This window comes from Chelonoidis abingdonii, chromosome 22 (genome assembly GCF_003597395.2).
Source record: "Chelonoidis abingdonii isolate Lonesome George chromosome 22, CheloAbing_2.0, whole genome shotgun sequence".
NCBI classification, from domain to species: domain Eukaryota; kingdom Metazoa; phylum Chordata; order Testudines; family Testudinidae; genus Chelonoidis; species Chelonoidis abingdonii.
Window position 1 is genome coordinate 9,254,951 of NC_133790.1, and position 17,073 is coordinate 9,272,023.

Sequence of the window (17,073 nt, forward strand, 5' to 3'; positions counted from 1 at the left end):
TTGTCCTCAAATGACCCTCATACAGCACGTAGCAGCATTCCAGCAGTGTCCATTAGCCTCCGATTTCCCCCTCCCTATGTCCTCTGAGCCAGCAAAGCATCTGATCACAGAACAAGGCAACGTTCATTCTCTGGCTAAAAAATAATCAAACAGCTTCCACGTTAAAAAACAGACTTGGCTCCAAGCGTGGGGTATTTTTGAGCATTATTCAACCGGGCCCGTGGCACCGGAGAGCCCCTCTTTTGTTGTTGTCGCTTGGGGCGCTGTTAAGATACAAACCGCTATGAAGTGCTATGAGGTGAAGTCACTAAGCTTCAGCAAGGGATGTCACTGCATTATATACGAATGTGCAGAGGACAGCTGCCGTTCTCTGCTAAACCCAGCTCTGTCTTTCCTTTCCTCCACCAGAGAAGTGAACAGCACCGACAATTACACAATCCCCTCTGCTATTTTCCAGCTGCTATGACAGGAAGGATTCAGTGTGGAATACACACGCCAGCACAGTGTGCAAAAGGCATCCAACCTGAGTCCCAACAGACAGACTTCTTTCGGGACACACACACAAACGCTGCACAGTAACAAGTGTGAACTCAGTGTGGTATCACCGCTGTGCGTTATTCGTTTCCAGTAATGCCAACGGTGCGCTAGGTGCTGTCCAAACGCAAAGGGGGCTCCACCCCAGAACAAAGACAGAACAAACAGGCCGAGAGGGATGGGGAAGGTGTCCAGGTAGTGGCTATCTATCACTAGACACACGTGCATGGGAAACAGAATTCCAAATTAGCTTACACCGCTTCATGGGTCTTCACGAACCATACTCTGTACATGGGAAGGGATCACTGACCTGCAGCAACATTCCACGTGTTAATCCGGCAGAGCACAAAGAAAGTCTCCGTAACAGCTCGGAAGACGTGGAGCGCGCCAGATGACTGTGAAACTTCTGGAGGAGTTGAAGAAGGGAAAACGTCCCTGCCTTCATTGCACTAGGGCAAACATCCCTTTCCTCGCAAAATGCTGCATGTGTACTTTTTGGCTGTTAATTACCATAAACGCAAAGCACCTTTTCTTTAAAATACGTATACATACTGCGCTGCAAATCGGCAGTGTTAGCAATGCAAGTACACCCCCCTCCCGCAAAAAAAAACAACCCTATTCTGCTGGGTCCTTACTGGCACTCAGGGAACAAAACCACCTCCCGGGTCACTCTCAGAGCTCGGGGGGGGGGGGGGGGGAGAATTAGAGCAAATCATAAGTCAAAAAATGCATTTTCTAGGTTGAATGGGGCAAAGAGTTTCAGCCAGAAAATATATTGGGGGGAGTGGGATTGGAAAGGGTCTTGACATTTTCTAAACAAACTATTCAACATTCCATTTCAAAACAAAAATTTAATTGCCAAACAATGTTCAAATGTTCGTAAGGGGTTTTGTTGTTTTGAGAAGAAAAACCAAAAAAAAAAAAAAATCAGTTTTGGTTCCAAACTATCTTGTCTGTTATTGTTTGCCTCTAGCCACCACGGCAGGGTCTTCCCTGGAAGATCCCCATCCAACTATTAACACAGCCTAAACCTGTTCACTGTATGAGAATTTCAGTGCACCATTAAGGAGCCAGATTTCCAAAGCCTTGTAGTTACCATACATCTACATATATAAAAATCACACCTGTATCTGCAGCACACACAGCTTGGAACATTTCCCTTCAGAAGCAGAAAACCTAGCAATATTTCTTCCAATTACAGAGGCACAGTGTATGAAGTTAAAGGGTTTTCTTTCATCCCAAGCGGATTAGGTGAGATGTCACACTATACAAACCTTGTAATATTCATTGAACAGAAAAGAAAGGTCTAATTATGTAAACGATGAGGCAGGTTCCCAAAAAAGCAGCCAACCTTAACACATCTCTCTTTTCCACAGTTATGGTTTGAAAGGCAATTTAAATGGTTGTTTTCAGCATCAATCACCATAAATGAGCAGAAGGAAGTGAGAAATAAAAACCTGCATTCCAGGCACAAATTTCCAGGTGAATAATTCCCTACTGGAGTTTCTCATTGCATTGGCATCTTTAACCTCACTTGACATGATTTATGGCTCTCTTGACAGGGCTGTCTTTTGGGTGACAAGTTAAACCAAAGTCCTGATTAGGTGTAGTCATTAAAGACCATGCATAGCTCTTTTTGCCATGCCAGGGTGCTAACCCCAGCGTCCTTGGCAAGTTCCAGCTCAGGTCTTTACATTCTGCCTCACTATAGTTTGCAACAGACACAATATTCTTTTTTTGACTTTCCCCCGTTTTCGTACAGTGCCTGCTATTGACAAATGAGCCTGCACATTTGACCCACAATAACTGCTTTGTGGCGGTGGCTGACACAATTCCTGTCCGTGCAAGTTAATGGATAGTTTCCACAACCCACAGCAAGCCCCCCTCCCCCCCCACACACACACACAGAGTCAGGTCAGCTCAGGTAAAAGCAGGTGAAGGATGAAATAGGGAACAGGCCAGAAGCAGCCAAAAGCACTACATCAACACACGTTTGTTTTGCAATAAAAGTTAATCCATCCAGGAGGAGGAAAAAAGAAGAAAAGAGAGAAGACCAGCCAGCCAGCAGTGTTTGCACTACAAAAACTCGAGCAATGCAAACATTTCAGCTTTTAAATATGTCTGGAATGAGACAGAAAGCCAACAAGCCATTCGTCTTCCCAGAAATCATTTTGAATCATCTCAGTCCTAATCCCCACCATCAGCTCTCCCTCACCCAAGAGCGAATCATTTTTATAATCAGATTTTTAACCACACATGTAAACAGCCCAAGCAAAAGCCAGGCAGATGGATGAATATGTTGCATGCTGCAAAACCCTCCTACATCTGCTCAACTGCATGTCCTGATGCCACTTTCTAGATTAAACTGATGTGAATAGATGTAGCTCTCTCTATAAGACAGCGCAGAGGCCAGATATATGCTCTCTACTGGCTCTGCCCAACTACACACCAAGAATACACACCATGAGCCAGCTTTGGAAACAAGAATCCTTCAGGGCAGGATGCTGTAGATAGCAGGTCTTTCATGGGTCCAGTAAAACCACACCCCAGCACAGCGCCGCCTAGTACAACAGCATGTCCTCGGATGGAAAAGCGAAACTTGCTGAATCCCCAATACCCGCAGCACCTGGGGATTTCCTGCAGGTCTCCCATCCAACTAGTGTCCTGGTATGATCCCAATCAGCATGCAGTATTGGACTCGATCACAATCAGACCCAGAATCTCTCCTGTCGAAGGCTGCCATTACCTGTCCTGAACTAAAGGGCGGCATGCATAGGCCAGGAGGCACCACAGTGACCACAGCCTCATTAAAAGAAGCCCTAGTTACTAAGCTTGGATCTACGTGGTCTAAACGAAATCTGCAGAGGGGAAGTCGAAGGCGAGCGGAGGCTCTGGGTACAAGCGACAAGCCCAGTGGCTACAGAAAGGCACTTGGGTGACAGTTCCTGTTGTCAGACTTGTTTTATTACACAGCCATTTTGCACTGTTGTTCCAAAGTACTAAATCGGAAGAGGGCCTTGGGTTTGAATGCAGCTCTCCCCAAATGTGGCTTTCTAGGGCCATTCCCACAACATGGACCCCTTACCAACAAGCGGATGGAGCAGAGGTGTCACCTCACTTTTCCTCATGAATTCAAAGGCAGGCCACGGGGCTCAGCAAGTTTCTGAATGCCCCGCTCCTCCTCCGCATCCTGCCTGAATGCCACAGCTTTCAAAGTTCAAAGAGCCGAGGCGTCCACACCCCCTTGTGCTGGATTACTCAATTAGGGATTATGCTTCTGCCAGTCACCTCCTAGCCAACTGGGGCCTCTGCCAAGGTCAACACAAGTTCCAGCCAGTTTCATTAATAACGGTGAGACCCAGCCCACTGGAAACTCTGAGAGGTTAATCCCAGAAACAGATGAACGTTCCCATAACAAAGCCATGAAGAAAAACACAGAAGAGAAAACACAGCTGGTAGTTTACCAGCTAACCATTCCGACTAGCTGCATTAGCAAATTCAGGGCAGGTTGCGGACATCACGCTCCTGACACCTCACCTGAATCTCTAGCTGGGCCATAGCGTGGGTGAGACTTGAGTGGGTGAGAGGTCACTGGAGTTTGAGATTTATGGCCAGCTGAGCCTGTAAGGGTCACTAACCTTGAATTTCTCCACTTAGTTACATTCTAAACCCAAGGCTGCCTCTCACAGAGGAAGGGAGAGATTTGTTTGAGGAAGTCTAGCTCAGAGTGGCACTGCCAAGACACCGCACAATGGAAGAGAAATGAATAGGAAAACACAGGGAATAGGACTATCGAATTCCTTAGAAGAGGTCTTTAATCCCTTGCAGGGTGCATTCAAAGCATTAGTTAATGACCTACTGCCTTTTCCACTGTAAAGCCTGTTTTCCAGGAATTTATTGCAATCTGGTCTCGGGAATGTGCAGTCAGGGTGAAACTTGGCAAGTCAATCGTTCGCCTGAATGTGTCATTACGAGTTTATTTTAAAAGGGTTAGTTTGGTCATTTTAAATTTTTTTTTTTAAATCTACATCAAATCATAACCCCCTTAGTTCTGAACACTTCAGTTCTGTCAAATCTATGTCTTAGCCTGGGTGCCACCACCTTTTCATAAAACTCCTTCCCCATGAATATTCGAGGAGTTATTGGTCTGAAACAAAAACGTTTCATGTACAAACATAAGCAATAAAAGAACTCGCCAACAACGGAAGTCGCAATTCCAAGGGAGCTTCTGAGTAATAAATAAATAAATAAATAAATAAATAATACCATCACCCAGCTCTTCTGTAATTTTTTTTTCCACTAGATCCCAAAGGAGGCCAGTATTATCTCTAGTTTTCAGAGATTCAGCCACGCTGCCTATGTATGTATATCTATATATGTACATGAACATCTCCTCCTCTGCTAGGATCAATGCAGAGACTCAAGACTTTCGTCTGCATAGCTGGTGAATACACAGCAACGGAGACATCCGGCTCTGCACATGAAACACATGCAGGAGGAAGGAGCAAAGCTAGCAAAGATAAACTTGTAAGAACCAAGGGGTAAGATGAATAAGTAGGAACACCAAGGTGGTGCTAAAAAAAAAAAAAAAGCAGTGTGACAGCAAAAGCCAAGTGTCTGCAAGGACAGTGCTAAGCGGGGATTAGCAACAAGGACCCAAGGACACATACACAATGTGCCATTTCACAAAGTCACAGGTGCTACATGGGAAAGCTGACAGCATCCACAGAAGGGATCTTCACAGTCACTCATGAAGAAGTCACTGGCAGCAAACAGAGAGAATCCCAGGCCAGCATGTAGAAGAGGTACTCCCTTCGGCGACACACCCAGGCAGAGGGTGGCCATACTAGTGAAGATTTACTTCAGATCAGAAGTCAGTGCAACTCTGCCAGGAATGAAAAATATCGCTGAAGATTTAATGAGAGGAGCAAGATGGGGTGCCTATATAAGAATGGATTAGAATAACTCCATGAAGGCTAGTAGTTATTTTAGATGTACACTGACACCAGCAAGTGCCAAAAGGTGACCTTTCTTGGTTTAGGGTAGAAGACGGCCTTGTTCTATTATGGGGGCAAATGGCCTAGATAAACCTGGAGGTCCTTTCCAACTTGGTCTGTAAGGCTCTGAGAAGGCATACGATGGGTCTTCTGGGATTAAGGGTTCTAGCACCACACCTGTGCTAGGCTTTCAAGATGTTGGAAGCCCTCACCTCCCCTCCACTTCAATGGGAGCTGAGGACAATCAGCAATCCATAGCATGGGGCTAAGAAAGATCACTTAATTTCACTTCCTGGGTGCTGGAGTAAAAAGAAATGTCAAATGATGATTTCAGGCTCCACTAAGATTCCCACCGTTTGAAATAGCAGATCCTGTTCTCAGTACAGACTCTGAAATTTCAAATCCTTCCAGTAGGAGCATATTTCTCACTGCTCTATTTTTTTTAACAAACACTTGACACTCCCAGAAAATGACCATAAGATGTGTCACAGAACAAGAAACAACTGCTCTCCCTATACTCATTAGCTAACGCTTCCAAGTGGCTTAGCTTATATATTTCTCACTGGAAAACATCATAAGAATGGCCAAACTGGTCAGACCGAAGGTCCATCTAGCCCAGTACCCTGTCTTCTGGCAGAGACCAATGCCAGGTGCACCAGAGGGAATGAACAGAACAGGTAATCATCAAGTGATCCATCCCGTATCACCCGTTCCCAGCTTCTGGCAAACAGAGGCTAGGGACACCATCCCTGTCCATCCTAGCTAATAGCCATTGACGAACCTATTCTGCATGAACTTATCTAATTATTTTTTTTAACCCTGTTATAGTCTTGGCCTTCAAAAGTGTTGAATGAAATAATGTGTAGATGGAGAAGCTTGTGACAGTTTCTCCATAAGAGCTTTTTGCTTTAAACCACATAACTGAAGGGTTTGTTTTCCACCGCATCACAAGATATCTAATCCGGCAGTCAGCTGGACATGTTTTCCAGTGCAGAGCTGCTGCCAAATGTGGTTCCATTCCAGTGGTGTTAAAGAAAAACTCCAAGGTGCTCACAGTACCTCCTCATTGATGATACTTTCTGGTACAGAAGTGGCTGTGGAATGCAAGGGGCTAGGGTGCCCAGGAAGGGTTATTTCAAAGGAAAATATTATCAAGGTTTTGGGACCGGCTCTGTTCAATATCTTCATCAACGACTTAGATGTTGGGACAGAAAGCACACTCAAGTTTGCAGACGACACCAAACTGGGAGGGATTGCAACTGCTTTGGAGGACAGGGTCAAAATTCAAAATGATCTGGACAAATTGGAGAAATGGTCTGAGGTAAACCGGATGAAGTTCAATAAAGACAAATGCAAAGTGCTCCACTTAGGAAGGAACAATCAGTTTCACACATACAGAATGGGAAGAGACTGTCTAGGAAGGAGTATGGCAGAAAGAGATCTAGGGGTCATAGTGGACCACAAGCTAAATATGAGTCAACAGTGTGATACTGTTGCAAAAAAAGCAAACGTGATTCTGGGATGCATTAACAGGTGTGTTGTAAACAAGACACGAGAAGTCATTCTTCCGCTCTACTCTGCGCTGGTTAGGCCTCAACTGGAGTATTGTGTCCAGTTCTGGGCACCGCATTTCAAGAAAGATGTGGAGAAATTGGAGAGGGTCCAGAGAAGAGCAACAAGAATGATTAAAGGTCTTGAGAACATGACCTATGAAGGAAGGCTGAAAGAATTGGGTTTATTTAGTTTGGAAAAGAGAAGACTGAGAGGGACATGATAGCAGTTTTCAGGTATCTAAAAGGGTGTCATCAGGAGGAGGGAGAAAACTTGTTCACCTTAGCCTCTAATGATAGAACAAGAAGCAATGGGCTTAAACTGCAGCAAGGGAGATTTAGGTTGGACATTAGGAAAAAGTTCCTAACTGTCAGGGTAGTTAAACACTGGAATAAATTGCCTAGGGAGGTTGTGGAATCTCCATCTCTGGAGATATTTAAGAGTAGGTTAGATAAATGTCTATCAGGGATGGTCTAGACAGTATTTGGTCCTGCCATGAGGGCAGGGGACTGGACTCGATGACCTCTCGAGGTCCCTTCCAGTCCTAGAGTCTATGAGTCTATAAGGCTGTAGGGGAGAGATCTGATTCACCTGGGGAAGGTGTCCTAGTCCCACAGCATGGTACTGGCCATTAAGTGCTGACTGCTCTACATGTTTCCAACGGAGTCTCACTAATTATACACGAGGTGGGTATTCACCCACGAAAGCTCATGCTCCAATACATCTGTTAGTCTATAAGGTGCCACAGGACTCCGTTGCTTTTCACTAATTATACAGGGATCTGAACCATCAGAGCACCTGTTTTATCAGCTTCATTCCAGAGCTTCTCCCCAACCACCAGGGAGGTCCACCATAATAGTCCTTGGGATCTCTGAGCATCCTCATTCTCTTCAGCTTTGCACCCTGCTAGTTGAAACTACATGTCTTTCCCACTCAGGACAGCTTGATGAGATTCCCTCGGAAGCCAAACAATGCCATTCTCTTTCTTAGGTGGCATCTCCATTACTAGAGGTTTGCAACTATGGTTTCCCATGCCTCTAGATCAGGAGAAATCACCATGTTCTGTTACTCCCAAGCGGGAAAGGAATTAGCGTGAAATGCACACACAGTACCCCTAGATTTGGATACCTAACCCATTCATTTTCAAGGCAACTTGGGTCCAATTTTATTAATCAATGGGCTCAGAGGCTAAAGAACTCATAACGACAGCCCAGAATTAGATGCACCATAAAAATGAGCTATGGCTCTATCAGGCTAATGCCATCTGCCTGCCAACGCTGAGAGACATGAATCTGGACCGAATTTCAGACTGAGGGAAAAGTGAAATGTTGTTTACCCAAACGCAGCACCAAAACTGATCCAAATAAGCAGGAGTTCATTTAAGCTGGGGATTTTTAAATCACAGTTGTTACACAGGGAGGCAGTGCCATTTCAGATAAATGAGTTATTTTGTTAGATGAGGGAGGCTTCATTGTGTAAGATTATAAAGGGCTGCTCTACCCGCCATTCAGCGTGTGTAACTTATTCTCCTTCATCGAGATGGCTCAGAAATGTTCACTGCAAGGGAAGTACAACTGTGATGAGGGGAACAGAGCCGCCAGCCGATCACAGAACCCTTCACGCACAGCTAGCAAATCAACAGACAGGATGAAAGAAAGAGATCAGGTAAAATTACATCAGAGACCCCAATATCCAGAGGAGCCGGGCTTCCCAATGTCACATGGGGTCAAGGGCAGCGTCAAGCTGCTCTAGCGACTGGAATGTCTAAAACATGCATATTATATTAGCTACAATGAAAACCTACACCCCTCAGAACAGGGCATCCAGGTCGCTATTTAGCACCTGACAACATCTAGCAGAACGCTAGTGCCATCAAGCCTGTGAGCTATACCTGTATTGCATCAAATGGTGCATGGAGCCTTCAAGGAACTAGAGAATCACAGGCCCCCTAGGTAAGGCTAAGATTCTGTCACAGAGGTCATGGAGTCTGATTTCCAGAGACCTCTGTGACATTTTCTGCTTCAGACCAGGGTGGCGAGCCTGGAGCTGTTAGTTGGTGGGCGCCTCTACAGCAGGGTTCAGGCTCTCATCTCCCAGTCAGCCCCTTCTGTTACAGCTATTTTTAGTAAAAACGAGGGACAGGTCACAAGCTTCCGTGAATTTTTGTTTATTGTCCGTGTCCTGTCTCTGACTTTTAGTAAAAGTGACTGATGAAACCTTAATCTTACCCATAGGCAACCTGTAGGAGTCAGATGGTAAAGCAAACGCAATTCCCACAGGCGCCATGTAACATAGGGTCTGCACCTGCTCAGTATCCTACGGCTGTGTGGGGCTCTTTTCCTTACCTTGGAGAGATCTTCCATCCCTCCCTGCTGATTTTGGTTGAGTAGAGGCGAGTGCCGCAGCAGCGGCTCTTGCAGCAGGTCTAGCCGCGGTCGTTTTGTTTCAATGAACTCTATTTCTGACTGTTTGCTCATGTCCGAGAGATAAGAGTGGGGCTCGGCTCTCAGGTGCAACTCCTGCGACCTGGGGAGAAAGCGAGAAGCAGTTTTAGAGTCACAAGCAGCCATTCTGGCAGGCACAGGGCTTCTGCATTTCCACATTCAGAATTCCTAACGGGTTTTAACCTGTCACGGGAAGATAAAGCATTCAACTTGATTTACACTTCCCAGGCAGCTAAAAACCTGTGTTCTTTAGTTTTGTGTCTCACAACACTCCCCCCACGGCAGGCTATCCAGGGAAAAGATGGACTGGTGGAAATGGCACCAAATGGGAATTCAGAAGATCTGGATTCATTTCTCAACTCTGCCAATGACTTCTTGTATAGTCCTAGGCAAGTAACTTGATTTCTCTGTCCTCAATGGTTTATCTGTAGGGCCCTTTCTTTTTGATTTTTATTTTATTTAATTTTTCCCATGAATTTATCAATGTCTATTACTACAATAACAAAAACAGGTAAAAAGCGGTGGAAAAAAAATCTTAATTTTGCTGGGTAAATATCGAGGTTTATTTTGGTGGATGGAAGGCTGCGGGGGGTGCAGGAATATTCAGTAGATCAACGGTTCTCTAATTCTAGACTGGGACCCCAAAGTGGTTCGTGACCAGTGTTCCCTCTAACTTTTTATGTCCACGTGCAGAATGAATTTTGTTATGTGCACCAATATGGAGGTGGTGTGTGACACGTGACCTTCATATTGGTGCACATAAAATTCATGTGGTGGGGGTGGGGCCAAGGGGTTCAGAGTGCGGGAGGGGGCTCAGGGCTGAGGGTTGGGGTGTCGGAGGATGAGGGCTCTGGCTAGGGGTGCAGGCTCTGGGGTGGGGTGGGGGATGAGGTGGTCAGGGTGCAGGAGGGGGCTCAGGGCTGTGGCAGAGGGTTGGGGTGCGGGAGGTGCGGGCTTTGGGGTGGGGTCAGGGATGAGGGGCTTGGGGCACAGGAAGGAGCTCAGAACTGGGGCAGAGGGTTTGGGTGCGAGGGGGTGTGGGCTCTGGGGTGGGGCTGAGGCCAGGGATTAGGGGCTCAGGGTACAGGCTGCCCTGGGGAGGAAAAAAAAAAAAGACTCCCCCCCCCACCCCGCAGCCCTCTCTCGCCGCAGCAGTTTGGGGTTGGGGGAGAGGCGCCTCTCCCCAGCCATGGCAACTCTGGTATAGCTGAGGCGAGGGAGGGGCTCCTCTTCCCCAGCCATGGCGAGTCTGGGGCAGGTCCGCACTTTGGCAGGTGGGGACGGGCTCCTCACCTTGGCAGCTCCAGTAGGCCTGGGCTGAGAGTGGAGCTCCTCTCCCCCAGCCGTGATAAGACCGGGGCAGGTCTATGCTGGGGCTGGTGGGGAAGGGCGCCTCTCCCCTGCGCGGGGCTTAACAGGCAGCTGCACAGCCATGCGGCTTAGAGGGAACTTAGGTCATGACCCCTTTTTAATGGGGTCGCCAACCCTGGCATTAGCCTTGTTAGGGCCCAGGGCCGAAGCTGAAGCTTGAGCCCCACTGCCCAGGCTTCAGCCCTGGGTGGCAGGTCTCAGGTTACAGGGCCCCCCTGCCTGTGGCTGAAGCCCTGGGGTTTTGGCTTTGGCCCCTGTGCCCAGGGCAGTAGGGCTCAGGCTTTGACTTTGGCCCTCCTGTCTGGGGCTGCAGGACTTGCGGGGGCTCAGGCCTCGGTGCCCCTCCTGGGGTCGCGTAGTAATTTTTGTTGTCAGCAGGGGGTCACAGTGCAATGAAGTTTGAGAACCCCGCAGTAGATTAATACTTCGATGAATGGAATTCAATGTGGTTTGCCACAAAACTAAAACAGCCACCTCTGAGTTTAAGAAAACAATACATCTCTAATCCCCCAATAAACTGTTCATTTGAGTAAACAGTTTACTGTTGTAGACATAGAACTATTAGCCTATAAATATTTACATTTAATAACTGGGCCACAGCATTTGTAGCACATACATTCGACTTAATCTTTTTCGCCTGTTTTTGTTTTAAACTTTTGAATAATTCCTTGTGTTCTGAACCACAATCTGATACAGATTTTCGTTTTCTTCCCATTTTAGTGTGTCAGATCTTTAAACCGTTATCTGGTAACAGCTTGAAATGCGTACATGGCGGGCATGAGATTCATCAGTATGTTCAGATGAGCACCCACTTCAGAGTTTGCATGTGTGCCTGTTTGCTTATTGTGTGCATCTTCTAAACCAGTGTTTCCCAAACGTGGGATGCTGCTTGTGCAGGGAAAGCCCCTGGAGGGTCGGGCCGGTTTGTTTACCTGCCGTGTCCGCTGGTTCGGCTGATCGTGGCTCCCCGTTCGCTGGTCCAGGCCAATGGGAGCTGCTGGAAGTGGGGCAGGCCGAGGGACGTACTGGCCGCCACTTCTTGCAATTCCCATTGGCCTGGAGCAGCAAACTGCTGACACGGCAAGTAAACAAATGGACCCGGCCCACCAGGGCCTTTCCCTACGCAAGTGGTGTCCCAAGTTTGGGAAACACTGGTCTAGACTAATACATATAGCTTTACTTCAACAGACAGCTTTGCATATACACACAGACTAATGTATTATCATAATACATATATATCTCATGCAGTGTAATGTATTTTCCTAATAAAACAAGTTACTTGATTGATACAAAAACAGGGTGAAAAATCGGGGGGGGAAAACCTCATCAGGCTTTGGGTCAGGCCCAAAGCAATTAGAGGAGGGATCCTCCTGAAAACAATCACATTCAGTCAATTTGATGTGAAAGTTTTCTGTAAACGCATCAGTGGGTTTCCATATCAAATGCATTTAGTTTATGAGTTAAAGAAGCCCCCAACCCCACAACCGTTGGGCTTGCAAACTCAGCGTGCGTTCCAAGAATCAAGCCAGGAGTTTTCCTTCTTGCATATCACCACCGGTAACAAAGGTTCTGCAGGCCAAACTACACTGTCAGTGACAACCCCCATTGTCTGCCATGGGCTTGGCACAGGCGAAACTGCTGGAGTTCAGTAAACAATTCTGCTGATATACAGACAGGAATCAAATGTGGCTTGTTCACTCTCAGCTGAGGAGATAAGAGGATAAAGATCAGTTCAACACTTGCATTATTTTTCCCACTTAAGCTTCCAAGTGTAGCAGAGGGGAAATTTGCCATTTACGTAGCTACTTTTCAAACTAAGACTCTGAAATACCGATCATTTTACTTGAATGGTACAGCGCTTTTCTAGCCAACCCTGATACACTCGGTGGCACCTCTCAAGTTTCCTGTTGTTCTGCCCAGTCCCTGGTGCAAATTCTGTCTACCCACAGCTGCAGTTCAACATTTCATGTTCTGCTCTAACACTAAATAACAAACAGCAACTGCTGAGCTGGGAGGGTGTTAAAATATTTCAACACCCAGACTCTGATTTTAATTACCTTTGAGCATCAGATTCCTATTTTCTTAAAGCATATATTACCAAGAAGCTGCTAATTGCGAGGGGACTGGTCTGAAGCCTTAGACGTGCAAAAACTCCCACAAACCTAGATTCAGACGTATTCATTACACTGAGACATTTTTAAAGATAAAAGAATACAATTTTAAGAACACAGTTCTCTATCATGACTCAGGCCTATACTGTGCCAAGCAACTATTACATTATAGACTGCTATTTTCTTTCTATTTCCACATCCACTGGAACTTCTGTTGACTTTCATCCTGAGGAATTTCAAACTGCTCCTGAGATTACTTTATCCAATATAACTCCTTCAGCCTTTCTTGTTAGGAAATAAAATCCTATGGCTAGAAATTTTCACACCTTTCACTCTCCACGTTCACGTCTGTAGCGAGATCTTTACAATGGACTTTTATGCAGCAATGGCACTGCCATTCAAGTAAAAATAACACCAGCCAGAAAAATGTTTAGTTACATTCTGTTTCAGTGAGTGCTGCATTTTCTCCAAAATAGTACCCACCTGGGCACTTCATTCCAGAAATTTCCAGTTTGCTAAAGGAAAAGAAGAGTCCTGTGGCACCTTATAGACTAATAGACTTTTTGGAGCATGAGCTTTCACGGGTAAATATCCCACAAAGTGGGTATTCATTCACGAAAGCTCATGCTCCAGTACATCTGTTAGTCTATAAGGTGCCACAGGACTCTTTGCTGTTTTTACAGATCCAGACTAACACGGCTACCCCTCTGATACTAAAGGAAAAGAACGTTTCTAATGTCATGTTCAATTGCACAACCAGTAACTAAACACCAACGGGCTAATCTTTTGCAACTGACGCTTGGAATTAGTAAAGTATAAACTGTTAGGATTTCATGCAAATTACTAAGCAACTACCAGTGCAATCAAATGCGTACTGAGGGTGCTCATCAAATTGCAGTGTCAGGCATTATTGCAGATGCCCTTCTACAAACAGATTTTTTTATCATACTATACTCATGGCTGTTTTAAGTCAGTATCATTTATAAAAGGGGGGTTGTAACAGGCTTGCAATGTTTGCCTGAAATAGTCAGGAAAGGATTATGTGGGTTTTGTTGCTTCACTAACTAAGGTGTCATTAGTTGGACATAAAGGAAGTTGAGTGTGTTTTCCTCTAGGGGAAACACGATCTAGGGTGTGTGCTGAGCAGAAGGAACCCTGGGAGTAGCGAGGCCAGGGAAGACCTGAGCTGAACTTGACTTTATCTTCTCATTTGTTTTGTTAGCAAAGTCAAATCCCACGGAGGGAGGGAGCTTGGACTTTTCAAACTGTAAAAATAAAATAATTAACAATGAATCAAGTTCTTGCATTAACTAAAGCTGCCCTCAGTGTCTCTCAGAAGTACATAATTTTGCTCCTCAAATCAACTGAACCTTTTGGGTTCTCGTTCAAATCTTTTATAACCATGTTCTCCAATGGGCTGTTAACCTTGGGGGAAGCAAAAAGGAGGATGAGGCCCAAACCCTTAACACCATTACATATTTTTCAGACGATTATCACCATTCCTCTGGCAGTAATGAAGTTCCTCGCTATTTAAATGGAAGTGTTATCTCTAAAGGACACTCTCAACACCAGTAGACCCCCTCCCCCCCAAAAAAAGGGACCCCGAGCTGGGATTTTGATATGTGCACATGGCACATTCCCCCAGCTCTGAGTTTGGTGCATGCCTGGTCTTTGTCGGCGACCCCAAGAGATATCCTAGTGCTCTGAGCACTTCCAAAGAGAATCCTGAGAGTTGAAATTCATCATACACACACACCCCCACCCCCCCCACCCTGGACTGGTTCTGTAAAGTTGCTAGAAGCGTCGCTTTTAATTTAAAGCCAGTCTGTAGCCCCGACTTTTGTGAAAAAACATCCTTTCTAGAGATCTAGCAGGAAGTGCTACATGGAAGTGCCCAGAACACTGCTGGCAGCACATAGATTAATGAGGATCATATAAAAGATGTGTTATTTCCAAAGCAGGTAATGCTTTGGACCCATTAACTTTAGCAATTTCTCTTTGAAATATATATCAGAAAAATCATTTTACACATGGGTTCCCAATCTAGGAGACTTTCTTCAGAAGTGACTTAGTCATTGAAAATGGTGACAGCCCCACACCGGGTCATGTCCTGTTTCCCTCTCCTAACCATAATCTCCAAGCTCTACACTAGGGAAACTGAAACAGGGTTGTAAGACACAGCTTGAAATTCTGGCTCCACTGAAATCAATGACAAACCTCCCACTGATTTCAATGAGGCCAGGATTTTATCTATACTGTTTACAATGTCAGCAGCAGCCAGTCTATGTGAGGGCTCCTCCCAATTTTGTTCACACTGGGGGAGGAGAACTAGTTTTAACAACAATGGCACAAGTGTACTGCATCTCTCAAATGCAGACAAGACCCCAGAGGCCAGCAATTATCCTGAAGATTGTAGGGTCTTCCCAATGTCACCAGGGGAGTTACACACCTTGCAAGACTATTTTCCCCTCTGGGTCAGCATATCATTACAGCGAAACCGCTTCATGAAATGACTTATACAAACATCACTACGTCACAAAGTGGCAATGCAAAAGAGTTTGCCCTATGGGACGAAATTCATAACGATGAGAACCCTACACTTCTAGTTTTCATTCCAAAATATGAACAGCTCAGTGTTGAGGAAAGCAAAATATCAACCAGGCAGAGTAGTGAAAGCTTCCTCGCATTACTCTAACCAAGCCACGCTGGTTCAGTCACACAAAGCCCAGGACTTCTCCTCAGAACAATCTTCTCCCATCATGCCAAAGGAGACAGACGTATGTAAATTATGACGTTGATACTACCATGCTCATTCATCATGACCTGAGCTTCATCTGAATCCAGGCCTTAGGAGAACAAGGGCTAAAGTAAAACAGACACAGAGAAAGACTCCGGTGCCTGTTTTACAAAAAATAAAAATGCTATATTGAAAACCTCTCCCTTTGAAGGACCTGATCCGCTGAGTTGCTGAGCACCTTAACTCAACCTAGCTTCAGTGGGAATTGAAGAAGCTTGTTGGAGAGGATCTTAACATAGGGAACCAATATCCAGATGTTACCAGCTGTGGCTTTCATCCATTATTTTCCTACATTGGATTTTGGCAAAATTTTAGCTATGGATGGAGTGAATTGAAGCCAGCATTACAGCCTTCAGCTGAAAAAAAAGAGGTGTGGGGGGTCACCTTTAAAACGGGACCTTAATTAAGCAGAGTAAATAAAATCAGAGCAATCGCGCTGTTAATTCTGGAACATTTGGTGCCATTTGGCCTGAAACCGATTAAGATGGAAAAACTGCACATTATTTCCTTAGCTGCATATTGTGGCGGCTTTCCACAAGTTTCCAACTCCCACAACTCCCTGGGCTCATCAGTCAGGGGGATTAATCATATTCAATAAACAGAGTAATTAGACCCTCCCTCATTCTGTAACACACGTGGCTACTTCTGACTGCCGCAGAAACCTGGCAGCTGGTTAACAAACCCTAAAAATCATTATCGTCCAAGGGAACATACTTCACGTCAGTGCTGAGTGAACTCTTTAAAACTTGAATCTCTGCTCGGTGGAGAAACTGCAAAGACAGGGCATGGCTCACAAACTGGTGATATAATCTACCTCCCCTGAAAACAGCGACTCACTTTACCACAGATAAACACATGTCCCGTACATTACAGCTACAATTTCTCCCAGTGAAACCATTATCTAGCCAAATTTTCTTGTGTTAATAAGAAAATTTGACTAAAAACCGTTACACACACACCACCTGCCACGCAACACTCAACCCAATTATCCTCATTTCTCCTGCAGATTAAAATTTAAAAAAAAAAATAAACTCAGCCCTGTAATCTTGCCAGAACATTCCTTTGCAAGTATTCATGGTACGACTTGTACCAACAGTAGATCCTGAAATACTTTTCTTAGCTCCTGCGTTCCAGCTGGCACAGTCAACTGAACAAGCTAAGGGGAAGTCTTACAGCTCCTTCCAAGAAAAATCCTGCAATTAATAAACTGTCAGGGAAAGCAGCATATCAGTGAGATGAAATGCAGAGGTGACTTCCCCAGAGCAATG

The 17,073-nt window shown here is 45.4% G+C and overlaps 1 protein-coding gene across 15 annotated transcripts in view; it reads right to left on the reverse strand.

Annotated features, from left to right (window-relative positions):
• NCOR2 (nuclear receptor corepressor 2) overlaps window positions 1–17,073 on the reverse strand; it is a 428,298-nt gene that overhangs the window by 260,264 nt on the left and 150,961 nt on the right. For all 15 annotated transcript variants that reach the window (XM_075060010.1, XM_075060008.1, XM_075060007.1 and 12 more), the window contains exon 4: window positions 9,428–9,608. In XM_075060010.1, the coding sequence (XP_074916111.1) occupies window positions 9,428–9,608 (181 nt within the window). The remainder of the gene's footprint in view (window positions 1–9,427; window positions 9,609–17,073) is intronic.